The sequence below is a fragment of the Triplophysa dalaica genome, chromosome 3 (genome assembly GCF_015846415.1).
Source record: "Triplophysa dalaica isolate WHDGS20190420 chromosome 3, ASM1584641v1, whole genome shotgun sequence".
In the NCBI taxonomy this organism is placed as follows: Eukaryota; Metazoa; Chordata; class Actinopteri; order Cypriniformes; family Nemacheilidae; genus Triplophysa; species Triplophysa dalaica.
In genome coordinates this window covers 6800926-6827706 of record NC_079544.1, presented here as the reverse complement: position 1 = coordinate 6827706, position 26781 = coordinate 6800926, and the positions used below count along the sequence as shown (strand labels likewise).

At 39.1% G+C, this 26781-nt stretch overlaps 3 protein-coding genes across 5 annotated transcripts in view; 2 read left to right on the top strand and 1 right to left on the bottom strand.

The window, feature by feature from the left end:
- Positions 1 to 14095, top strand: part of yes1 (YES proto-oncogene 1, Src family tyrosine kinase) — a 28095-nt gene extending 14000 nt beyond the window's left edge. Inside the window, exons 3-12 of the mRNA XM_056742924.1 lie at positions 713 to 812; positions 2096 to 2194; positions 3224 to 3327; positions 3447 to 3596; positions 4769 to 4924; positions 5952 to 6131; positions 7036 to 7112; positions 8160 to 8313; positions 9203 to 9334; positions 11934 to 14095. Coding sequence (XP_056598902.1) covers positions 713 to 812; positions 2096 to 2194; positions 3224 to 3327; positions 3447 to 3596; positions 4769 to 4924; positions 5952 to 6131; positions 7036 to 7112; positions 8160 to 8313; positions 9203 to 9334; positions 11934 to 12142 — 1361 coding nt within the window. The 3' untranslated portion in view covers positions 12143 to 14095. The remainder of the gene's footprint in view (positions 1 to 712; positions 813 to 2095; positions 2195 to 3223; positions 3328 to 3446; positions 3597 to 4768; positions 4925 to 5951; positions 6132 to 7035; positions 7113 to 8159; positions 8314 to 9202; positions 9335 to 11933) is intronic.
- Positions 14096 to 14472: 377 nt separating this feature from the next.
- On the bottom strand, positions 14473 to 23462 carry clul1 (clusterin-like 1 (retinal)). Of its 3 annotated transcripts, none has more exons than XM_056743200.1 (9): positions 23446 to 23462; positions 17855 to 17990; positions 17572 to 17720; positions 16830 to 17000; positions 16205 to 16628; positions 15996 to 16118; positions 15695 to 15909; positions 15264 to 15442; positions 14473 to 14767 (listed from the first exon to the last, which is right to left on the bottom strand). In XM_056743200.1, the coding sequence occupies exons 2-9, from the start codon at positions 17955 to 17957 to the stop codon at positions 14743 to 14745; spliced, it is 1389 nt and encodes a 462-aa protein (XP_056599178.1). In that variant the 5' UTR covers positions 17958 to 17990; positions 23446 to 23462; the 3' UTR covers positions 14473 to 14742. The 3 variants fall into 3 exon arrangements, with proteins under 3 accessions (XP_056599178.1, XP_056599177.1, XP_056599180.1); XM_056743199.1 differs by lacking the exon at positions 23446 to 23462 and adding an exon at positions 19553 to 19675; XM_056743202.1 differs by lacking the exons at positions 14473 to 14767; positions 23446 to 23462 and adding an exon at positions 19553 to 19675 and having other exon boundaries at positions 15260 to 15442.
- colec12 (collectin sub-family member 12) overlaps positions 22622 to 26781 on the top strand; it is a 38084-nt gene continuing 33924 nt past the window's right edge. Inside the window, exon 1 of the mRNA XM_056743203.1 lies at positions 22622 to 23065. Within this exon, the coding sequence (XP_056599181.1) occupies positions 23059 to 23065 (7 nt within the window). The 5' untranslated portion in view covers positions 22622 to 23058. The remainder of the gene's footprint in view (positions 23066 to 26781) is intronic.

The following is a 26781-nucleotide window of genomic DNA, read 5'->3' as shown; positions in this document are numbered from 1 at the left end:
CTGTTCAATGTCAGTGAGTGGGCAGAGAGAGGACGGTTCTCTGTGTATCCAGCACACTTACGTAAACTTGGATTCCACGCTGCCAGTAAACCACATAAAGCAGTTGAAATCTTATGCCATTAATCATCAGCGTCACTTCAAATCACCAACAGGTTCAACCTGATCCAATATAATAGGCTAACAGAAAAATTACAACACCTACACAAGCTTAATGGCCATTATGCTGCTGCACTTGGCAGATCTTTGTGTGTGGCTGTAATAAATGGGCCGGTCCTCTGTTCTTCACTAATGGATAATCTGGTTTTGGGGACCAATTTAGATTTAATCCTGCCTGTTCTTTTTGTCCCCAAACCATTTCGGCTTTGCTATTTTTCCACTTCATGTCAAACCCCGCCAACAGTCAACATACATAAACTGCACTGTTGAAAAACACAGTGTTTATGTAATCGAGACAAAGTCGGCTAATGATAACTGACTGCACAGACAACTGAGCCGGGAGCAAAATCAATGGATGCTCCCTTCAGCATGTCTATAAAAGCTTAACAAAACAATGTTATGTGGCTGAAATAGAATCTAATGCTTCACTTTGAATGAAAAAGCAACTTCTTTTTTCAATTGCTTAGTGGATAATTGGTAACCATTATTGTGTTGCTTGTGTGGTGTGGTTTTTTTGTAACCTTTATGCATGTCATCTACTTTGATTTTCTTGCAGGTGGTGTAACGTTCTTTGTGGCCTTGTATGATTATGAAGCTAGGACAGCAGATGATCTCTCCTTCAAGAAAGGCGATAGATTTCAGATCATCAATAACACGTGAGTACCGTTACATTTGCCACCACATTTACAGTGTCATTCATCATCACGAATATTGTTACATTTACCGTGTCATTCAACATCACATTCACCAACACGTTTGCCGCGACATCCACCATTACATGAATGTTCATGTCACATTGATCTTATCATATATTTACCATCACATTTAGCTTGACATTTATCATCGTAACGTTCATGTCTCATTTATTGTACACTTATGATTGATAATCACATAGAAGACAAATTCGCCATATGTCTTAACATTCGAGTTACATTTATAATCACATTTCTTGTAACAATCACGGTCACATTTTTTGTAACTTTCTTGTCACATCCATAATCACATTTACCATGACATTCACGTCACAAACACATTTACCGTGATATTTACCAGCACGTTAATCCTAACATTCACGCCGCATCAACATCACATTTATCTTAACATTCACATAACATTTATTGTAACATTCCTGTTACATTCGTCATCACATTTATCATGACATTTATCATCATATTTTTCATGTCACATTATATTATAGGGTTCTCCCTAACACTTACCATGACATTCCTAATCACATTTATCGTAACATTCATGTCTAATTCACCATCCCATCGATCATAACATTTGAGTTGCATTCAGAATCACATTTATTGTAATATTCACTATCACATTCACAATGACATCCACAATCACATTCATCATCACATTTTTAACATAATATTCATCATCACATTTATCACATCTTGACAATAACCACCGCATTCACAACCACATTTAGCTTCAAAATCATGATCACATTTGTTGTAAAGTTCACTATTTTATTAATCATCACATGTATTGTAAATCATTTATGTCACATTGAGATTGCACAAGTTAAGCATGTCATGATGTAAAGCATGTAAAGCATGTAAAGATGATCCAGACACAAATGTTGAATTTTGCAGGATTTATTATGTTTTTTTAATCCATCATTGTATTCTAAGCTCATCGAGAGCCAAATCTGTCCGGGTTAATGCGTTTCCATAATGGGCCATCTGTTCAAGCCAGTTTTTAGCTTTCAGTGAACGCACGCCTCAGATTAACCCTCCAAGGGTGCAGGGAAGGTTGGGTGTTCAAGGGCCCTGACATTTTAATTGTACAACTCATATTCCATCGTTTTCCTGCTCCGTTACTTTGTTGATAACTCAGACGTTTGCTAAATAGTTTTCAGCCTGTGGTGAAGGAGATGAACCCTGATAACTTTGTCTAAAGCCAGTTGTGTCTTTGTTTCACTCCACAGAGAGGGTGACTGGTGGGAGGCTCGCTCCATCAACACAGGGCAGAAGGGATACATTCCCAGCAATTACGTGGCTCCTGCCGACTCCATCCAGGCAGAAGAGTAAGTAATTCCTCTCCTCCTGCGTTTATCCAATCATTTCATCCTGTCACACCGTAATTGAGAGAGCATGATGACCTGTCACACTTACGCCCTGATCCCTGGTGCTGACAAATACGCCAGCAAACGCATGACTTGCAGACAAAAGACTCTTTTTCAGTTACTCCCTTTTCCATCTGTCTTTATTTCAGTGTTGCCTTTTCTCTGACTCCCTCTTAGCCATATTGTTTATCTCACCATATTCCTTCTTTCGTTCTTTTTCCTTCCTGCTTCCTTATACAAATGTTTGCTCTCGCACAAGGTCTTCTGCCTCGCCAAACTCTTGTGTTTGCAGGTTTCTTTTGAAACAGTAGTGCCTGCCTTGATCACAGTCTGTTGATACCCATTATTTTCTCAGAACACCAGCCTGTACTGCTAGTCTTTTAATAGCTCCTCGTGACTTTGTTGACGGTCTGTTTCATAATACCGGAAGAAAACTTAGATCAGATTTACAGTGCAAAACTTGTGATGATTTAAATATGACACAATGCATATAACCCTAAAGTGATCAGATTTTTTTATTATTCTGTAAACCCTTTAGGCATTTAAGCTTTTTCGTTAGAGAATGATAAAATTCTCTTCCATCAGACTTCACACATAAAATTAGTTTATTTAATTATTTTTGTTGTGTAAATATGCCCTTATATTTTCTATAACATTATATTCATTCCTCTTCTCAACCTTCCTCCTTCAAGGCCCCCCATTCTATTTAACAATATTCAAAGGCCCCCGCCATTGACAATAACTGGAAAAAAAATTATTTATAAAAATGGCCAAAAAGAGTAGTTCAATACTCATTTTGTCAAATGTTTAATTTTAGTCAGCTTGAGGACCCCTTGCAAGTCAGCTAGAGTCCCCCCCTTGAAAGTCAGCTGGGCCCCCCTTGTGTCCCATTTAAGAATCACTGTTTAAGTAGATTTTAACTAGTTTTTTTCCTTATGCAAATAGCCAGTGATATTGTCTGTTTCTTACAAACAAACATTTGTCTCACAGATGGTACTTTGGAAAAATGGGTCGTAAAGATGCTGAGCGATTGGTGCTGAATCCTGGAAACCAACGAGGGACTTTCTTGGTCAGAGAAAGCGAGACCACTAAAGGTTAGTGAATCACTGCCTGTCTGACAATTTACATGAAGCACTCTAAACATAACATCTTACTGAATTATTCTCTTACGTGTATCTCTATGAAAATCCATTGCTTTCGTATCTCCTGGTAGGAGCGTACTCTCTGTCGATACGAGACTGGGATGAGATGAAGGGAGACAACGTGAAACACTACAAAATCCGAAAGCTTGACAATGGCGGTTATTACATCACCACTAGAGCACAGTTTGAGACTCTGCAGAAACTGGTGAAGCATTACACAGGTTAGTTATGCTCTCTTTGACTAACACTAACAGGTGTCTGACATCTGCTGTGAGAAACTCATACACAGAGACAGACACTTCATCTTGGCTTAGTTTCCTCAGGACAATGTCTGAGAGAGCTTTTGACATCGACACCTCTTTGATCTTTAAAATGTGATTTAAAGTCCGGCCACAGAGTTATTGCGGATGACGTCAGTCCGCTTTAAACGGAACACATATATTAACAAAACTGTGGTCTTTGTCGAGCTGTACTTGCGTGACCTTAGTGGTTAACTAAGTAGTTCATTTCAAAATTTGTCCCCGTTGACTTTCCATAGTAGGAATATAAAATTATATTAAAAGTGAATTTTAAAGTGAACTATTCCATTAAACCTTGAGCAAATCCCGGCAGCCATTTAAAAAAAAACTGAGTTTTCCCAGAAGAGTGGAAGATGTTATAGCAGCAACAACAGACCTACTTCCTAAAAAAAAATCTATGTCTTTATAATAAAGTGTTCTGCCATCGTGAAAATGTTTGTGTGTATACTTTTGCCTGTTTAACGAAGTTTCCTCAAACTTTTCCACTTTGCGTAGTTGTAATTGTTTTCTGTAAGGTGTTCAGTACAACCTGTAAACAGAGAGTCTTTGAGAGTTGCTAAAAATAAATAAAAATAAACTTTTTGTGAGTGTAACATGGGACATTTGACGTGTAGGAACTTAATTTCCATTGAGCTTTTGTGTGTAATGTGAAAAATGTCAAGCTTTAATGAAAGGCCATCGGTCCTTGTCTGGCTCTCTCTCTCTCTCTCTCTCTCTCTCTCTCTCTCTCTCTCTATCTCTCTCTCTCTCTCTCCTTCTAAAGGTTTTGATCAATTTTCTTTCCAAACACAGTGATGAATGGGTTTTGTGGCGGGATAAGAAAATAATTAATGACTCTTGCTCTCTCACGGGTCGTTTCGCAGTCATGATCTTTTATGGCTTTACAAACAAATAGGTGTTCGGCTTCATGCGGCTCTGGGCAGACCGATCAAGGTCTAATCACTCCAATCGTTCTTATGGTGGTGTGATTATACTAATCTTTAATTTGCCATTGGTCTGCGCTTAGCCACATCAGGTCAAACGCCTATTCTCTTGTTCACTATTATGTCATTCTGTGTGACATCACTAATCACCTGTGTTGTGTTTATGTATAGAGCATGCAGATGGGCTGTGCTACCGGCTGACTGCCGTGTGCCCGACAGTGAAGCCCCAGACTCAAGGACTGGCTAAAGACGCATGGGAAATCCCTCGAGAGTCACTGCGCCTGGAGCTCAAACTGGGTCAGGGCTGCTTCGGAGAGGTCTGGATGGGTAAGACATACAATGCTATGCCAATGCTGGCCAATGTTATGTTTTGGTCCATCCTTAGGTAATGAACATTATGCACAGAAATCTTTATTATGCAGCTGCCCCTTATATCCGCAGATCTAATATACTGTGACACGTGCGTTTTGTTTCCCACCTGTTTACGTTTTCAAGGATCAGACTGCTTTTACTTACTACTTGCTAATATCAGAAGTTTATATGTTTGCTAATATCAGAATTTAGACATAGTTTTGTGTTTATATGTTCGTTTCAGAGTAAGTAGATGTGAAAGAAATCAGTTTAGTAGTTTGCGCTTTGACTCCCTGGGCGTGTGCAAACAGCCCAAGAGAACTGAAAGCTTTTGATGATTTTTCTTCATGAATGCTACATTGATAAAAATGTTTGGCTTTTAACCGTAGTGACTTACAAATAAAAAGTATTTAACGTTATGTTACTAGCACCAGAAAAACCGGTCGCACCGGCAGGAAAACGGTTTCAAGATGCGACCATTTGGCGAATACGGCTTAATAAACGCACAAGTCTTTTGTCACTTCTCTAAAAGCTCGGCCTCCGGCAAGCTTCAGCATGTCACCTCAAATAAACCCATCTCAGGAATTTTACACATTGTTTTTTCATGTGCTCCAACATGCACAGTCGACCACACAAAACTTGTTTTGTCAGGTTCTGGCGGCCTTTCCTATGTCAAAATACATTTAATACAATATTGATTATTTTTGTGCTGCGACATGGATTATTGACCGTTATAGGCATGGTGTCTTTTTTACTAACAACAGATTTTTGTGTGTGTTCATGGATAAACATTTTTCTTTGGAAATAATACTATTCAGCACTGTTATTGGTCTGGTATAGACTTTAATTTTGTAAAACAAACATTTCTAGAGATTAACAATAGGCACATAAAACAATGAAGGCCTTTTATTTCTCGTGTAATCAGTTTGAACCAATTGGTAAGTTTTGCTTGGTTTTATTCTTTGCACCTCTAATGTTTTCTTTGGCTTTTGTTTGTTTCTAGGTACATGGAACGGCACAACTAAAGTAGCTATAAAGACTCTGAAGCCAGGCACCATGTCTCCTGAAGCCTTCCTACAGGAAGCCCAGATCATGAAGAAGCTTCGGCACGATAAGCTTGTGCCTCTTTACGCTGTGGTGTCTGAAGAGCCGATTTATATCGTCACTGAGTTCATGGGCAAAGGTGAGATGCACTTGAATTTGTCTGGTTTTTCATTGGCCTCGAAGCTGTTCATTTATGAGCTCCAGAATTGTGTCTTGTGTTTTCTAACACAAGCTGTTTGGCCTTTGGCGAATTTCACTCAAAAATAGTGTTACAAATGTATTCACATAAATATTTACACTCATTGTTCCGATAAAGTGATATGCAGTTTTTAAAGGAACGTTCCACTTTTATTGGAAGTATGCTCATTTTCCAACTCCCCCAAGAGTTGATACATTTTTTTGGGATGTATTCCGCCGATCTCCGGGTCTGGCAATAGAACTATAATCCTATTCTGGTGTTATAATCAAGAAAGTTTACTGCCGCAACAACGCCAGTTATTTGGTTAACTCTTTGGTTTGCACATGTTCAGCATTTTGTCTCAGAATGACAGATTTTTGGGTGAACTGTCTCCGTGTCATCGTTTATTAATCCACACGCATTTGAAAACCTGTATTTGACTCTCTTCTGTGAAACACAAAAGATATTTTGAGACATGTCAATGGGGGTTAATGTTGTTCGGTTACCAACATTCTTCAAAATATCTTCTTTTGTGGTCTTCCGAAAAAAACGAAAGTCATACAGGTTCCACGATGACGCAAAGGTTCAATAAATGATGAAAAACATTTTGGGGTGAACTATCCCTTTAAGAGCAACAACAGTTCAAAATTTCATTTGTTCACTTGCTAAAAAAGAGAAAATACAAAATAATCTAAATTAAAGTTGAAATTGACCGGTAGCATTATTGAATTTGAACGAATGTTAAAATAATAGTTTTATTGTGAATTCTTTGGCCACAATTCTTGTGCATCTGATGTTGAGACAGCTCTAGTTGCTTATGCTATATAGAAGCTAAAACATGATTCTCTATACGTCCGTCTTTCAGGGAGTTTGCTGGACTTCTTAAAGGAAGGCGAGGGCAGACATCTCAAACTGCCCCAGCTGGTTGACATGGCCGCCCAGGTGAGCGAGACCTCCCTCTATCCATGACATCACTATATATTCAGCCAGATCTGTTCTCTCTTCAACACATAGTAACACACAGCTGCTCATTCTGTAGCCGAAGCCTGTCACAGAAAACCTGGACAAGCAGCGTGTCCCCACGGCGGGGTTTTAGTTTCAACCTCCATCTGGCTGTCATATTTATTAAATATCGGATATGACATCCTGTCGCCCTTGTGTTTCTCCAGCCTCTATGATCTTCATTTCCCTCCTAATGCCTGGAGCACTTAACCGCCACTCCTGTGGGTCCACTTCACTTTAATGTGTCTACTCCATTCTGTTCTGTTCGCTTAAAAAGCGTACTCTTGCTCTCTCACATCCTCACCTCCTCCTGCGTTCTCTCTCTCCCCCTGGACTCCCGTCACTGCCACACTGTCTGGCTGATGCTTCAATCTACCTCGTATCTCAACATGCGCCAATGATGCTGTGAATATGAAAGCGCTTCAATTAGTTTTGATTCTTTTATTATTGTTTTTTCTATATCATTTGTCGACATTTCTAGGCTTGTTTTTTTTCAGTGTGTGTATAGTTATCCTTTCATCTAACATTTCAGGGCTTCCACTGTTGAAATGATATCATGTAAGCATTTAATATAATACAATATATATTTCATGACTTTACATTTCTCAGGGGTGCCTCGTGTTATTGCAGTGGAGAGGCATTAGTGTAATTTTGGTTTTACTCTTCATAACAGCTGACAAGTGTTTCTGTTTCGTTTCAGTTTATGTTAACAATGTTAAATTCCCTCTGGAATATTTCATAAGTGATTGTTTCATTCCCGCAAGCTTGTGTTAAGCAGCAGGTCTGCTCAATTGAAGCTGGTGTTTTCGCATCTTTGAGTAAGAAAGTGTTTGAACGGTCTTAAACAAACAAGTCCTGCTGTTCTCCAGAAGAAGCTTTTCATGCTTTTATCTGATCACTGAACTTTATGCCTAGATCTGAGTGGTTGGCTTTAAATGAAGCGTGCTTGGAGTTGCCGGATGCTTAATTTCCTGTTGTCTTATCTAGATCGCAGATGGCATGGCTTTCATTGAGAGGATGAACTACATCCATAGAGATCTGAGAGCTGCTAACATCCTGGTGGGTGACAATCTGGTCTGCAAGATCGCCGACTTTGGCCTGGCTAGGCTCATCGAGGACAACGAATACACTGCAAGACAAGGTACGTGCATGTCAAATGGAATGTTTATAAACTCAAGAGCTTGTGGAAACTTCGTTTTTCAAATCAGGGCAAGCCGTGGCTTTTTTTAAACGAAGAGGAAATTGTTATGTATAAAAGCGTGGCTGGTGAACTAGGTTACTCGCCATCTTATGACTAGAACAAAACCATAAATGCAATGCATTCAACACCTTTTGCAAAATCACCTTGCCTAGTTTTTGGATCCATTATCTTCCAGAATCCGTAGCGAATGGGCCGAGTAAGTTGTCGTACTGATACAGGGTATGCAATTCCACGTGGCAATGCTGGGAATAGGCCTTTTGGGCACTAAAAAAAGCTTACTCATACTGTCTAGTAGGGCTCTTTGAAAATCCTCAGAGCTGTATGCAACACTGCTCAGCCTCTCTCTCTCTCTCTCTCTCTCTCTCTTTCTCTGTGTTGGATGGACAGGGGCTGTCTGGAATCTGTTATGTCTAGCTGACATTTGGATTGTTTGCCCTTTTGGACTGTCAGTGCAATTCCACTCAAGAGAACAGCAGCTTTAGTCAGGCTTATTTTCTTTGACTCCTCTTTTAGTGAATAAGAATAAACCGTTATTATGAACTGGATGAGCACTAGAATGTAACACAGAAGATCCAGACACATTGTGCTGTGGCACTTGTGTGGGACATGCAGGTTTCCATCCAACACCATCCTTTCCTGTCCTCTCTATTGTCTAAAAGACAAAAGATGCAAAATTGTTAAATTGACAAACTTGTTTCTTCTTGAATGAAGTAATGAGAAAGTCAGTGGGCTTGTTTTAAAACGCTGACACATTCTTTTACTTCAGTAACAGCATTGACTGCTCTGCAGTAATTTAGAGATTGTGTTAACAGTGCCATTGTTCTTCCAGGAGCCAAGTTTCCCATTAAGTGGACTGCACCAGAGGCGGCTCTGTACGGCCGATTCACCATCAAATCTGACGGTTGGTCCTTCGGTATTCTGCTCACTGAGCTGGTGACTAAGGGCAGAGTGCCGTATCCAGGTGAGATAATAGTTGCAACTGTGAATTGTTTTTTTTTTTGCATTTTAATTTGGTTTGACTGGAGGTACAATTTTATTTAATTTGAAGTAGTCAATACCAATTCAAGTGAACTTGTGTGATTCTTGTAACCAATTTTTGAAACGAATGCAAAAAACGACTATTCTAGTGAACACACTTAAAATAGATTGTCGTAGTAAAACCTTATCAGTAAAACTTAGTTGTGGAGCATGATAGTGCGACCCATTGAACTAAAATATTGTGTATAAAGGACTTTATTTTCTTTTCCTTGATGGGCATTTTAAAGCCGCAGTCTATAACTTTTGTCTGCTTAATGCCTCTATCGTATCCAATATCGTAGCTCATATTATAAATCATTATTTCTTTCTATGGTGCTTTTGACCATTTTGAATTGTTGTAAACAGTGCAGTGTATTGCTTTACAGTAAATAAATAAAGCAGACAGCAGTGACAAGAGGTAAAAAAAGGATTTAATATCGTTGCTGTTCTTTCAAACCTCAGATTACCAAAATTAGCTGATTTTCAGGCAACAGGCAAAAATGTCATTTTTAACTGATGCCCTGTCCACATGAACACGGGTATTTTCAAAACCGCAGTTTGGCCATTCATCCAAATGCAGCACTCCGTCTCTGAAGCAGCTTTTTGGAAAACTCTTGCCAGGACGAAGATTTTTAGAAACTCCGGTTTCAGTGTCGTCAGAGATTTTGCGTATGGCGTTGGAATGCGTGCTTGCTATCTCCTTTGTTTGACGTCAGATTCCAAGCTTCTGATTGGCTAACAGGACTTTATGGTTCGAATTATATCGCACCTGTTGTTTTCATATTTTTGACAGCAGTTTATAGCGTGTTTTTGCGTTTTCGTGTGGACTCGTTTTTTTAAACAAAGTAGCCAAAACTCGTTTTTTTTTTTAAATACCTGTGTACTTGTGGACTAGGCTGGAGTAAATAGAATTTTTAATATACTTTATTTGTTTGATAATTGCAAAACCCAGTGACACACATAAAGGCTAACTAATAATAATGATTTATGACGAAAAAGAAAAAACACAATATGGAGATACAAGGTTTTAGAAGCACAGCAGTGAAAAGAAAATAAGTTTTTATTGTTTTAGTTAACTGTGTTTGTTTAAGTTATTATTACTTAATTAAAACAAGCCAACTGCAGTTTCATTTATATTAATTGGAATGCACAAAACGTGATTTGTTTTATTTATTTTTTTAAAACCGAATCATCTGTTTTTGCAAATTAACTACGGTAAAGCTAACAATGTTTAACACTGACTTTACATTACTTGCTCACAAAATTGCTACTAAACAAGGCATTGTTAAGCATCACCTTACTTCCCCATGAATGCCATTAAAATCACTCATTTCCACATTGGTGTCATGTGTGCTTGAAGGGCGGTTTTTTGTTCACCTAAAACCACTCACCATGGCCTTTAGGTTCACAGTCAGGTATGTTAGAGCAGAGGTCAGACTGAAGCCTGCAGGTAGATAGATCTTCAGGATCCCTGCCAAAGACAGTCAGGTTCAGTCCGAGGTGATGATTCTACTATGCCCCCTACTGGAGCAGAGAGGGGCTGCTGGTATGTTATTAGTACGCAATAGGGGCCATCTGGATGAGGCGGGTTTGAAGGCCTGACTGGGCACCGGTTCTTTATTCACCACCATCTGTCCTCCCCTCCCTGCCATCGTCTCTTACACAGACCAGCCTGACATTTGTAGTGCCTACCTAAACCATGTCACTCAGGCTGCACAGCAAAATTTGAGTTCCGTTATCTATTATTGATGGGAATCGTTTCTTTTCTCTCAGATGAGTCCGGATTTATACACAAACTTCTCTTAAGTGCGTTCAACTGTTGTAAGGTGATATATTCCGGTAAATAGCAAAACCTTGAGGCATCAATGTTTGGACATTAGTTAACAAAACAAACCACCGTTAATCCCATTGGATGAAAGCATCTGCCAAAATAAGATAGTTAATTTTGATAAGAGGTCCCAGGCTGTACACGCTTGTGCTTTTTTTTATTTCTGAAGGCTGTTTGACAGTGTTTTCTCAACAGCGGGGAATAGATGTGTCAGAGGATATAAATGGCACTGGTGTAAAAGTTTATAATGCGCAAATATAGCAAAGTTTTGCCAAGACACAACAGGAAGCCAATAATCCTTTTAACCCTCCTCCTATTATAAGATTTATTGATTTACGTTTAGTAAGCTCAACCGTTGTGAGTCATTATGCAGGCAAGTTTTTGTGGTGTCAATTATAGCATCACTCAATGTTTTTGCATGCATAGCGAAGCTCTGATAGCAACTCAATTGGGAATTGAGTTTATTTGTCTTTGCATTAGCAGAGGCGGCCCGGAAAAAGCTTCCTTCCTCCGAGAGACCTCTCGGTCACAGACAACCCACCGCTTTAACTCTCCCTCTCACATAGCACCAGACTGTCTGCTTCATTTCGGTCTCAAAGCTCCCGTCCTGCGTAGAGTAAATAGCAAAGCATCCTACATGTCTGCGACAGTCTGGCAGATCTGGTGATGATTTCCCTCAACAGCAAAACTAATTTCATCGCTTCTGTGTCGACAGGTATGGTAAACAGAGAGGTGTTGGAGCAGGTGGAACGGGGCTACAGGATGCCGTGTCCTCAGGGCTGCCCGGATTCGCTGCACGAAATGATGCGGCTCTGCTGGAAGAAAGAGCCAGACGAGCGGCCCACTTTCGAGTACATTCAGTCCTTCCTGGAGGACTATTTCACCGCCACTGAGCCACAGTACCAGCCCGGAGACAACCTGTAGAGACCCTACAGGACCTAGAGACTCGCCACCACGTGCTAAAATAAGCCACCGGGACGGAACTCGTCGTGGCACCTCCTCCCTTCAGCTCCCCTGCACCTGCTTCTTTAAAGAGATGATTTTGTTATATAGTTTCTTTTTTCTTTTCCCCTTCCCTCTCAAATTGATAAACTCAATAAGAGCATTAAACTGATGGGAAGGGCGTTTTATAGCATGACTTTATTTTTCCTGTATGTAAGTATGTGTGGTGGAGCCGATGAAGGTAGTGTGTTTGAGAGAGGGTTTGGAGTTGGACCACATCATGCTCCTAGAACTCTGTCTGGATGTACTAACCCGTAAGTGCAGAGAGAGGGCGCTGTGACGAAAGCAATGAGCTCGGGGCTGATGGCTCACAGTCGCACAAAGTTGGCTTTTTGTTTCTTCTCCCAATTACACCCGTTTTCTTTTTCACTTGAACACTAAATCCTTGTAAAATGAAACCCTTCTTAATTACGTTTTTCTTTGCTGTTTTTTTTTTGTTGTTGTTGTTGTTGGTAGTTCGAGTAGTTTATTAAAAGTGACCAATAACTGTGGATGAATCTGCGGCGCTGTGGCGGTAATACAGAGATGTTGTGCCATTGCTAGGACAGAACTGTGGAAGTCAGAGAAAGAGAGAGCGCGAATGAGGATTTAAGCCTTTCTGAATGTATGAGAGCTTGAGATTGACGTGAGTTTGATCGTGGGATCGATTTACAGGGCAGAATTTTTACTTATCGAAATCCGACTTTTATTGTAAATCACGATTTTAATAAGAGCATTCAATTTAATCAATCTGAGAACTTGAAATCATATCCTGGGAGATTGATGATTCATGTTTCGTTAAGCTTCGTAAACTTTTATTGATATGTCACTATTTTAACCAGCTGCTAGATTTCCAGTGAAAGTTACAACTATTGCAAACATACAAATGTTATTTTTCATGTTTCAAAATAATTTAGCTAAGAGACCATTGACTCAAAAACACTAAAACACATCTTTTCAGTCCATTATTTCTCAAGCCGCTGTTAAAATCCACCAGTGTAACACTAAAAAGTTTCACTTTTGCATATAAAAGCATCGACACTGCTGTGTATGTTTGTCACCCAACTCATGGTACATTTCATTGTTTACACAAATAAACTGCTTACGTCAAAGTGACTTTTTCATCCTGACATACGAATGTGAACTTGCTTAAATGACTTCACGCAGATCCATTTGTTTTGTCTCTCGTAAAGGGTCCTAAAGCAATCATGTGCTGAAACTGTCACCACCGTTTATTTGTCATGATCACTGTGAAACTTCAGGTACTGCAGATTAAGACCATTTAACAGCTGTCGTTACGATGGACTTTGTACCTATCTGAACTCAGTCAAAAGCTTTACATAGCTTCAGCAACACTACAAATGACTTTTTTATGTTCTATCTGTTTAACTAAAAGTGGTACAGGTTTAATAAGAGTGGGCAAAACAGACACTGTCATACAGCAGTAGCCTACAGTATTACAAGTCAATCTGAATATACGTGTATTTGTCACATGCTTTCTGTAATGTGTTCATTTTATCCATGAGCAGGAATTGAGTGAGATCATTACGTTGTGGAAATGTTTAGAGGGCTCACTTGCGTATCTTTTCATCTATAGAGAGAGGCCTTGCTTTTTTCCTTGTGTATATTAGCTCTGTATTCCAGGGACTTTATCCAAGACGTCACCCACACATCTTGCCCTTCTGTTGTAAAAGGGCTAAAGGGAAGTCTGTGCAAAACTCTTTAGTTTTTTTTGTTTGTTTAAAAAAGAGATAAAGTAAATTTGATGTACGTTGAGGAGGGTCTCCGATGCAGAGTTTTAACTACATAAGGACATTTGTTGTGAAACAGTGGTTACGATTACTAATCTGAAGAATTTGTACAGTAAAAAAAATAAAATTTTACGTAATGCTTTTACCTGGCTGTGGATTATTGCTGTTGTTTTATACGTGTTGCCCAATAAAGACATTTGATAATAAGATGTTCTCAGTATTGGCTAGGCGTTAGGGGAAAAACTAACTAATTTAAAGTTGCTAGTGATTTTTAGTCTTTATTTCCTAAATAAATTGGTGTAAACTAGGCTCTTCAGGTAATATAAAAGGTTCTTCTTTCTTCCCATATAACCCTGGAGTCAGAAAAATCTGTTTTATCCTTTTTAAATGAGTGAAGAGCCTTTTGTGCAGTACAGGTCCTATGCATGTTAAAGGTTCTTCATGGAACCGTACAGCCTAATAAAAAAACATTTCAAGAATCTTTATAAGATTTATTGGTATCTATTAGGTGAAGTTGTTCAGTTATAGTCATGTAACGATTACACAATGAAATTCATAAACTGTAATGCTGTACATTATATCTGACAGACTTAATATACTAACATTTAGGTCTAATAACAAGACAATATAACATTTCACTTCCTCGGACTTGTCACAGGATGACCCTAAATAAAGAACGATGCTTGAAAATGGAAAGTGACTTCTTAACTGAACACATTTCATTAAGTAACATCAAACTAACGTTACAGGATATAGGGTGTTAACAGTGTGCCTGATGAAAACAGGTTTCCTCTATTTGGTGTACACATCACCGTGCCTGAAAGTAAATCAAATAAAACCCAGAGTTAGCGGCAAGTCAGAACGACACAAGCAACCACTTTATTTTTCAACACAAGACTACGGGGTACAGCTACGAGATCGGACTCATCCCTTGACGCCGATTAAAGGGATACTCCAACCAAAAAATAAAAATTCTGAAATTATTCACCCTCAAGTTGTTCAAAACGTGTATAAATTGGTTTGTTCTTTTGAACACAAATGAATATATAGATACCATAGAAGAATAAAAGAAGAAGAATATCATTGGTGCTCCAGAACTGTCAGTTGCTTACATTCTTCTAAATATGTTTATTTTGTGAGTGTGTTCATCAGAAAAAAGAAATTGAAACGGATACAATTTGCGGTTGAGTAAATGATGACAGAATTTCAACTTTTGGGTGAACTATTGGTGTCAGATTATGTGAAGTGTGTAAAGTATTCTGCTTCAACAGTGACATGCTCAATAATATGACATGAATTGTAAACGGTCTCACCTGACCATCTGTTTGTACATGTCCAGAGCCTCCTGTGTCACATATTGAATGTAAGCGGGATCCTGAAGTGTGAGGCCAGCAGGGACGGTCAGGGTGAGAGTGGGTGAGTGCAGGATATTCACCTCCACTTTTGTGTCTGATGATGATCTGTTGTCGCCTTCTTCAGACCTTGCCACCACCTTGACAAAACACGTTTCGTTTGTGAATAACATTTCCACTTTATTTTACAACATGTGTCCTTTTCTCCGTTCTGCTAATTACGAAATAAGATATTTGGAGGAATGTAAACAAACAGTTCTGTGTCACTATTGACTAGGAAAAGTGTTGTGAACGTCAATGGCGCCCCAGAACTGTTTCCTTTCCCACATTCTAGATTTATTTAGTGTAATATCATGGTAATATCACAGTACTGTTATATGTAAGAATCTCACCGGTGCAATGTTAAAGATGCTCTTAGGGCTGGTGGTGTTGTCGGCAAGCTCGGCCACCCAACCGAAGTCAAAAGCCATGTTGCTGATCCAGTTGATGGTGTCCTCGGTGTGACGTCGCACGATGCTCAGCACCTCCTCGTATTGCTGCCTGGACACCTCCAGCAGCTGAGAGGCTTCATCCAGCTCCACGTGCAGCTCCCTCATGCTTGGGCATTCTGATAGTAACACACACACAGATAAATTCCAGTGTTAATGATCAGTTCTCTTGACAATTCAATATGAGCGCATGTGTTTTTATTACCTGTGAACACGGCTCCGTGACAGGACTCGCACTTTCCCTGCAGCTGCCAGCATTCTGACGACTGTCTGCGCAGATCTCGGCACAGTCTCTTGTTTTGCAGAAATCTGGGGAAGAGTTTCTTCTCTGAAGTAAACAAATACAGGCAATTAAGTAAAGGAACCACACTAGGAGCTCGATAAACACTAAAGTGCACTTCAGGACAACAGCACCTTCATTTGCGTTCTTTTCCTCCACAGAATCATGCAGGTCACTGAAGACCTGTGTGATCACTGCGCCAAACTCCTCCATCACGCTTCTGCCGAAGTCAAAGAAAGACTCCAAAACATCGTCCAGGCCCACACCCTGCAGGAAGTCCGAATCCAGATCTTCATTGGAGGGCTTGAGCATCAGCTCGGTTTCACGGTCCGCCTCAGGGCTGAAGGCTGTGCGTAGAGCCTGGTCCAGCTCACGGTGGAAGTGAGACACCAACACCACACTGTGATTGACCAGGGTTCCCACTTTGGTGAGCAGGTTGTTGAAGGAGTCCTCGATCCTCACCACCTCCAGGTCAGGGGTCTCTGCGCTCTGAATCAACACAACCTGAGCGTCACGAGGGCCAAAGCGAGAACTCAGTCTTTGAAAGAAGTCCTGGAGCTGTGGAGAATAGAGGTACAGGTGAAGTTGACACCGCGGTTATTCATGCAATGCATGTACTTTAGAATCTGAATGTCATAAATGCAGAAAGCATCGAGTGGAACTACCCATTTCTCAGTGGCTGACAGGGTCAACTCTGAGTGTTTTGAAAGAGAGTTATTTTCAGATTTTGCGTGGTGGAAGTGAATGAGGATATTGTACTTTATTGGTGAAGGTGGAGAACCCGCGACGACAGGTGTTGGTGAAGAAGTTCTTACAGGTGTCTTCAAGGCAGGGTCGACATGCCTCCCAGGAGGAATTGAAAGACACCCTACACTGCTGCTCTGCTTCATTCAGCTTCTTTTTTACCTCCTCTGCGATCTCTGATGCCTCCTAGTGGTGTAAGAAGGAAGATCCGTTGAGTATACTTTTTTAGATGTGCATATAGAGAAGTGGTACTCAAATGGGGCACGCGTACCCCCAGGGGTACTGCAGGGGGTACATGAGAGAAACTGACATTTAGTATGAGATAATGAAAATCAATAAATTATGATAATAGTATTTTTATATGAAATTAGAACTACACAAAGAAGCATACAAAAATAACATATTTAGATATAATAACGGTTTGACTCTCATTTCACTGAATTTTAAGGCAAAATGTGGTTGTCTGGTCAAGGGGTACTTGGCTTGGAAAAAATCCTAAAAAGGGTACTTGAGCCAAACAAGTTTGAGAACCACTGATAAAGAGCATATAAAATACTGTGATCTAAACTTAGTACGTGACTGCTAAGCAACTGCTCCCACCTACATATTTCCAAATAATTTGGTTTCAACTTAATAAATTCATCTCTATCATATAAAACAAGTAGAGACAATTAATTTAACATAGTTAAGATTTATAATTCTGAATGTTCCCATTTTCACAGGCATCATGAACTTATTCTTGCATGTAGCCGCTGACCTTCTTCTTCTCTCCACTGTGCTTGAGAGACTTCATGAGGTTTGTGTGTTTCTCCTCATTCCTGGCCATCACCTCCTTCATTTCTTTGATTCCATACAGTGCTTTAGTAACCTCTTCATCCACCAACTTCTGTCCCTCTAGAGAAAGACCTGACAGACATCGGCACAAAGATATATTCCTATCATTGAGTTATGTTCATATGTCATCTGAGAGAATCTATCGTCTTTCCTTATATTCGATTTACACTGTACTCATGTAAACAAGCTTTAGTCGGTGTGCTCACGTTTGAGGGTGTCAGCTGTTACTCCGGGCAGGACAGGATCAGGGGCGCAGTGAAAGACCCCCAGAGATCCCAGTAAAACCAGAGAGAGCATCAGTGTCTTCATCTTTTGCGACTAGAGTCAGGGAATGAACAAAACCTGTGTGAGACAAATGTCTGTTGTTAAATGACATTTAAGACACATCAATGAACCATGCAAAATAGTAATGATAATAGTTGTTATTGTTTTAAATTATTATTTAATATTGTTAAGCAAATTATACACAATATAAATAATTCTCAAAGGGATGTCGTAACACAGATTTGATCTCAGTTGGGGAAGGGTAGTGACTCCAAGAGTAACCACAGGGAGGCGTTGTATCTCAAGTAGAAGCAGATCATATAATAATGAAGTCATCATTTTAACTACTTTCTTCTGAAATACATTCACTAGATCTCTTTTCCGTTTTTGTCATTCTGACTTTCTTGAGTCTGTGTGATCAGATTGTGTTAGAATATATGAATCATTATTAAGTTTGCGTCCAAATATTTCCAGTTTATAAGAGGCTCAGCTGTCACCTCTCTAGAAGTTTCTATGGGTGGTTAAATAAGAGGCACGTTAGGAATAAAAAGAGAACAAACTCATTTTATCCACCAATTCCTCCAACAAATTTGTTGAAGCTGCTAAATTCTGGTGTTGAAATGGTTTGGCAAACAGTCAAACTGTGAGTTGTGAACAGGTATATAAGAATATTAACGGTGTTGTTTTGAAAGACAAGATAATATCTACACTGAGTCTCAGACAACAACTGTGAAATCCAAAGAAGCAATGCAGGGGAACAAAACTGTAATTTACTTGTCAAACGAGGTTTGATGCTTTCGCCAGCTTTATCTCATGACCATCTGTTGCCTTTATAGACAACAAAAGCTCTCACATTTGGTGAGTTCAAGTCATAAGCTCATGTTGTAAAGCTGTCACAACATTTGTCGTACATCTGAGTATTGGTAAAACATTTAGTAACCGGACAACAAATTGGTACACAACTTGTGCCCTAGTTTCATCAGCAAGTATCTGTTTTAGTGTAAAGAGCATTAGCGAAAAAGACATGAAATCACATCTTAAGTTATTAACCAGTAAAGGACACAGCCAACTTTATACCTCCCACATATTGCGCTGTGATGACATCCTTAAAATATATAAACCGTAAATTGATTGCTATCTTTACTATCTTATTAATGCATATTTCAATATTTTATTACATTATACATACATTATATTTTACAATGTGTGGTATAAGCAGCAATTGTAAAGTGCAGTCTGTTTGTAGTCAAGCTTGAAATATAAACTCTAAGAGAATGTATTTAGCAGAATATTTAACCCTTTGATTATATGTTAAGCTAGATAGAGTCAGACATCAGAAAAATATCAGTATGTTTTCTATTTAGGATGAGGCAAATATACAAAAAGTACATGTATTTGAGAGACTTTGTAGGATTCCTGTGAATTAAAATGCACATTATGCAATACCCAACAAATGGAGAAGCGTCTCTTCATACATAAAATAGTTATTTTAATTTAATTTTCACATGCAAGTACTTTAAAATGAAACAATATATACATTCTTCTTTAATAACAATTATTTGACAGTATTATAAGTATAATATGACCAATAGAAAAGAAATACTAAGTATATCATAATGAGGAAGATAAAGATAACTTACCAGAAAATTCTTAATGATCTTTGACTACACACTCTTTGTGTAAGTGTGCGTTTTATCTCTTCCAGGACGGTTCTATTTATGCTCTTGATGATCTGATTAAAGCATTTAGAGGCTGTGACTGACTGTGTTGTTAATCCGGTCATCAACACTTTTGTTCTGCTGCACGTATACACTATTTCACACATCATTATGTGAACAACTACCCAGTCATTATAAAAATGTTAACTTTTCTATTTATAGTTTTACTTTGTAGTCTGTAAAACTACATATTTCTTCTGACAAACATAACTGTTGTTACTATGCAAGTACGTTTAAACCGTGTTTTCCCCTGATATAAAGCAGAAATTGGCAGCGCAGAGATGGTGTTGGGCCCACATTCCCCTCACGTTTCTCATTAGCACACCATGTCCTTTTAAAAGTGCCCTGTCTTCAGGGCTCTGACCCTGAAAATAGTATTTTCTAATCTCTAATGAGAAACAGCAATATGGGCCGCTGGTATGTCCATCTCTGCTAAATCCAAACACACCTGTTTCTCATAACCCTATCTGGACCCGCTGCGTTCATCTGGTGCCACAGACCTGTTGACTGGCACACTGAGAGCGAATTACCCAAATATACTACAGTGCTGTTACTGAGAACATCGAGACCACACAAAACATAGGCTAAATAAACATGCAAAAATGAACAGTGAGTAACATAAACATTTCTCATGTGTGACCCTGGACAACAAAACCAGTCTTATGGCTCGATCTTTCGAAATTGAGATGTTTACATAACCTGAAAGCTGAATAAATAAGATTTCAATTGATGTATGAGTTGTTATAATAGGACAATATCTGTTTAAAACTTTGGAATCTCAGAGTGCAAAAAAAATCGAAATATTGAGAAAATGTCCTTTGAAGTTGTTAATCAGGGGAACTGTAGCAGGCCATCCACTCACAAAAATAAAGTTTTTATATATTATTCATAGGAAATTTACAAAATATCTTCATGGAACATGGTCTTTAATATCCTAATGAGTTTTGCCATAAAAGAAAATTCTATAATTTTGACCCATACAATGTGTTGTTTGGCTATTACTAAAAATGCTCCCTATGGTTTTGTAATCCATTGTCACATGTTAGGGCAAATAATGCATCTTTCTTGAAACTGCAATTCTGTATCAATAGGATGTCCTACAAATGGTGTATAAGCGTCCCAAAATGACTCTCTCTTGTAAAATGCCAAATGGAAAGATTTGTGCTTGGTTCTTTTGAAACCTTCTGACGTGCCATGTACTGTAAACGCAATTGGATAAGGCACCTGCTCTGGCACAAAAGCCGCACAGTGCTTTAGAGGGCATGCAAAGTCGGTTTAGGGCCCAGCAGAGCTTTAATACGTCGTTGTTGTGTTTACGGTTTATTACTTAGCCTCGTTAAGTTGGAATAACATTTCTGGCGAGTGAGGTGTGAGACTTGTGTGGTGCAACGCATCACACGATTGTGAACAATCCAGCGGGATGTCAAATAATGAATCACAGATCCCCGCGAGCTGTGCGCTTATTAAAGCCGAAGAGAGCGGAACAATTGTGCAAGTGGTTTGGGAAAACAGCCAACGCATGCAAAATACCTCATTTCGCATGGCAACAATGAGAATGCGGATACAAAATGTTGATATGGAAAAATAATGATATCTTACTCCGATACCTATATGCAAAGCCAGACTTGCATTACTTTAATTCGTTATCTTTGAAAATTGTAAATTAATTTAGACTTTTTCTTTATGTGACCCTGGACAACAAAACCAGTTTCAAGGCTCAGTTTTTCGAAATTGACATTTTTACATCATCTTAAAGCTGAATAATTGAGCTTTCTATTGATGTATGAGTTGTTGTTAAGGATGTGACACTACCTGACCCTGCAGTTACAAAACCAGTCTTAGGTAGCACGTGAGCATTTTTAGTAATAGCCAAAAATACATTGCATGGGTCAAAATTATCGATTTTTCTTTTATGCCAAAAACTAGGATATTAAGTAAAGATCATTTTCCATGAAGATATTTTGTAAATTTCCTATGAATAATATATAAAAACTTTATTTTTGTGAGTGTATGGCCTGCCACAGTGCCCCTTATAAACGACTTCAAACGATATTTTCTCAATATTTCGATATTTTTGCACTCTCAGATTCCAGAGTTTTAAACGGTTGTATCTCAGTCAGATATTGTCCTATTCTAACAACTCATAAATCAATAGAACTTATTTATTCATCTTTCAGGTTATGTAAACATCTCAATTTCGAAACCCATAAGACTGGTTTAGTTGTCCAGGGTCACATATAGGGCGGAGTAACTCTGGAATTTGAGGGTGCTAAAAAATCTCAACATTGAGAAAATCGCCTTTAAAGTTGTCCATCAGAGGTGCTGTAGCAGGCCATCCACTCACAAAAATAACGTTTTAAGTATTTAGGTTTAAAAATTTACAAAATATCTTCATGGAACATGATCTTTACTTAATATCCTAATGACTATGGGCATAAAAGAAAAAAATGATAATTTTGACCTATACAATGTAATTTTGGCTTTACTAAAAAGTTCCCGTGCTACTTAAGACTGGTTTTGTGATCCAGGGTCACATATATTTTAAAGTGGGGTGTCTCCACTAGAAATAACGTATACAGCGAAAATTAGGTCTTAAGACTGACCTAAGGAGGAGGTGAATGTGTTTGTTATTTAAAAGAGTTTTATAAACACGTACATGGCCTAATAGTTTGAGTGGTTTTGTTTATTACTTTATTTTGCCTGGTTAGCTTCAACTTATTTATAGATTTTTTTCATTATTTGAGTGTGCGTAAAACCACTGAAAACACAAATGACTGCGGGTTTTATGACAGGAACAGCAGTTTTACATGTAGTAAAATCGTGGTTCTACAAATGGTCATCAAGCCGCCAAGAACATGCTTACTATACAGTTAAACTATAATGAACCGTGGTGTATTTTCCTATGGGACTCTAAGCGCAAAGCAACTAACGCGACGTGTAAGGCCCTCCCACGTGCCAAGAGGAAGTTTAGCTCCAGATGCGCAGCAGAGTCAGAAGCTCATTGGAGGCTGCAGCGCTTCACCTGGTTTTTCTTTGAGATTCAACAAGATTCAGTCAATTCACAAAACAAGTGGACTAACAGACACCCCGCAGACTCTCAACTTCTCTCTCAACAGAAAAAAAGCCATCCTTGCATCATCTGAAATTCTCTCCTGAATACATTCTCATGGGGAAAAGACGTGTTTTCCCTTTTTAATCGTCTGTAAAGCAACTTTTTGTCCACACTGTTTGCCTCTTGCAAGCTTTGCGGCCGTCACAGAGGTGTGCGAGAATCACTACGGATGTTTCAGGTGGACCGCTCGCATCTGTGAAACTTTTGTGCTGTGGAGATATTCAGAGGCACTTTTTCGAGTCTGCGCGACTGTCATGAGATTTATGTGAACGTTTGATTCGTAACGGCACGGTGAAGCTGCTTCGGTTGGACCACAATGAAGGGTAAGCGCACGCACGTCAGGTTCAAAACTGTCTTCATTTTATATACACTGTTGGTGCTGTGCGTTTTCGACATTGATGGAGTCTATCCACGCGTTTCCCTCTTTATTTTGTGCTTTGCTTTCTTTCCCCTGTGAGCGGAATGTGCGTAAGTGCAGCGCATGAAACATCTGGTGTCGATTAAAGTGCTCGTGGTGTGTAAGTTTGGCGGATTGTTTGGTTGAACTGCCAGAGGACAGCTGAACAGAAAGACCTACACACTGACCCAGCTTTTGTGAGGGATCTCAGCACTGCTTTTCTTATCTTGAAAGAAATCAAAAGCGCGGATCTTAATGGGATACTTCACCCCAAAAGGTCCCAACATTCTGGCATCATTTACTCACCTTTCCAGTTGTTTCAAATCTGTTTGTTCTGATGTACACAGAGAAAGTTTTTGGAAGAATGCTTATTGCCAAACAGATCTCACACCCCATTTGAATCGTAGGAAAAAATACAATGGTAGTTAAAAGTGCCCCAGAACTGTTTCTTCAAAATGTCTTATATTGTGTCCAACAAAACAAAAAATGATAAACGTAACTTTTCCCACTATGGTAGTCAATAGGGGGTGAGATCTGTCTGGTTATAAGCATTCTTCCAAATATCTTTCTCTGTGTTCATCAGAACAACGAAATGTATATAGATGGAACAACTCAAAGGTGAGTAAATGATGACAGAAGTTTCATTTTTGGGTGACTATCCGTTTACAAAGGAAACATCTGTCGGAGTGTGAAAAGTATTTTCTTGCGTTTAAATCTTGTTGGTAAATTATCTCTCGAAGGGTTCTTTTCATAAAAAAGCATAAAGCATATTCAAACGAAAGCTTAAACAAAAAAGGTCACTAAAGTGTAGAGGTGTTACGTGAGTTCATTAACAAGATGGAAAATGAACAGTCAAAGTTATGTCAATGAAAATGAAAAGGTTGAGTGTATTCTCAGATGTTGCTGAAACTTTATAAAGGTGCTTTAGGATTTGTTTTTGTTTCTTGGTTGCACAAAAGAATTTCAATGTGTGACTCACTTACAGTAAGAACAACCCCCTGCATCTCTCCATGCGGAGTCATTTAACACAGTCAATGGCCAGATGTTCGGACACAGTATCCCTGTTCACATTTCTCCTTTCATCTTCTCGAGTCGAGTGCTGCCATCTAGTGGAAATGACAGGTGTATCCAATCGTGCATTCTAAGATAGGTAAATATTAAAAGAAAACTAAACTCAAAACATAAATGTATATACAAAATAAGAAATCTCACTTCCTCTAACAATACCCTAAGAAATGATTTCCTTTTAGCACATAAATGTAACTTTCTTCCAAACAAATCAATGTGTTTAAAAGCAGCAGTGAATTGTAGGCTTACTTGTCACCATGTTTGTGTCAGCAAAATCCCGTGCAATGCTTGGATTTAGTCCAAACTTCAAACAAATGCGGACTTTGTTTTGACTTCATCTTAAGGATAGATAAATGTTTATTTATCCATAAAAATAAATGAATGAATGAACATATTACAGCCTATGTGACTAGTAAACAGATCACAACATGGCACTTGTAAATAGCTTAATTCAGACCACACACACTGTTGTTGAGTTAGTGGTCGCCAGCAACCCTCCATCCTACTCCTCCACAATCTTACACGTCTCAATTAACAAGAAGTATTTCAGTTGTAATGTGATGTTTCAGGACATGGCTTTGTGTGGGAGTTTTGTTCCTCAGCTTTTTTCCCAGAGAGACCGAAATAGGCAGCAGTCTGCAAATACACGGCCGGGCCTATTTGTTCTGTAGTTTTCCACTCTGAGGTTTCTGTGTTCTGGGTTGTGTATGTTTGTCCGGTTGGATGGTCGGACCCGAGGTCACACTCTACAGGGGTCCGTAATAGACTGTTCCCCCACCCACTGGGGCTCTGTCGCTGGTTTGGTAAAGCTAGGGTGAGTGGGCTCCGACTACAGAAACATGTGTTCTTTCTTTATTTTCTCTGGCTTTGGACAATGACACATAAAACCGCCTGGAGTCACCCCTCTCCTTTCCCATGAGCATGTTAGCCACATGAGAGAGCGCTTGAAGGCAGATTCTGCTCTAAGGCAGCAAGAGGAAGTAATAGATGGTATCTTTTTCAGCAGTCAGTGTTATACTAGCAGACCGCATGATTTCTATAACATCTACAAAGTTTTTGTTATGTTTCTGTCATATATCTCAGCATAGCATATTGTTCCCATTTCAGATAATCTTGCCTCCATTTAAAGGAACAGTTCCCCAAAATTGAAAATTCTGTAACCCTCAAGTTGTTTCTAACATGTATATACAGGGGTGGACTGACTAGTAACGTCCATAACGTCGGTCTCATCCAACGGCCTTTAGCCATGACCAGTGGCGGACTTGCACACCTATTATAAAACGAATGTACGCAACGCGAAGGCATTACCGAGTCGGACACGTATGCATGTAATGCAGGGCTAGTTAACTGGCCTTAACATTTCAAATACGTTGAGAGACTTTTAGAACGGTGTGCTTTAAATGCACATCCTCCTGTGATGCCACATCTCCAAAAGTCCAAAACGCTGCCACATTTAATACGAAAGTAATTAGCTCATAATGATATACGTCTTATAAAGCGATTTGATTGGTCAGTCCACGAAACTTAATCTTATTTACAACGTTTTAATAAGCAAAGACTTGCACAGCCACAGGCAATCGGTTTGCGCATGCGTAGGTCGCTTTCTAAAACCAGTTTTGTGCCCTTGAAAGTGGGCTAACTGTAGGAAGGCTACACCATGTGAACGGTTGACTCAGATTAAGGGAAAATGGTTTTGTTTTTATTACTACATTCATTATGTATAACGGCTATATTTAGGAAAAAAAGCTGTTCATCTTCCCCCAAAACTCGCAGTATACGCAGGATCTGCCCTATAAGTAAGTGGGGCGCATGAATGCGATTGGAATTCCCCGAAGATGTGATAATACTTTTCAGTTTCTTGAACAGATAAATTAACTCGCTTAATAGGACGCTAGTTTAACATCACAAGGGGCAGGGCTTACTTTTGTGTTGAATGTGTTTGCGTTTTTTACTTTTATTGATTTAACTTTCCTTAATTCAACCAAATATCTTCATAAATATGTTCTTGAAAAAACAACGCCACCCAAATCTTGGATGTACTGAAGGACTGTGGGTGAGTAAATTAGCAGCAATTTTTGGGTCAAGTAACGCATTAAGGAATATAAAATACAATTAAAAAGAAAATATCCCTTTTAATTTAATATCATGAAAAGGCACAAATATTTGATGCAATATTTGTTTGCATGGTTGAATATAGGGCAGAGGTGGAGGACGGTTTCCTTCAAAATCTCCAACCCCATCCCACAGCCACCACCCCCCGTCGACAAAATTGGCGGAGGGCATATGTTGGGCCTATATATATATTTTGTTTCTATATAAAAAAAATACCTTAGCTCTGTACACAGTAGTAGGATTTGTGAGACATGTTTTATTGCATTTATGCTTTTTGTTGTCCTAATGTTGACCCAATTGCTTCCATTGTTTACCCAACTTGTAAGTCGCTTTGGATAAAAGCGACAGCTTGATGACTAAATGTACATTTATTTTTAAGACAAGGAAAGCGCAGTTTTGACTACCTTTGTAATTTGTCCCACTTTGGTAGACAATGGTGGCCAAGATCTATTTGATTACAAG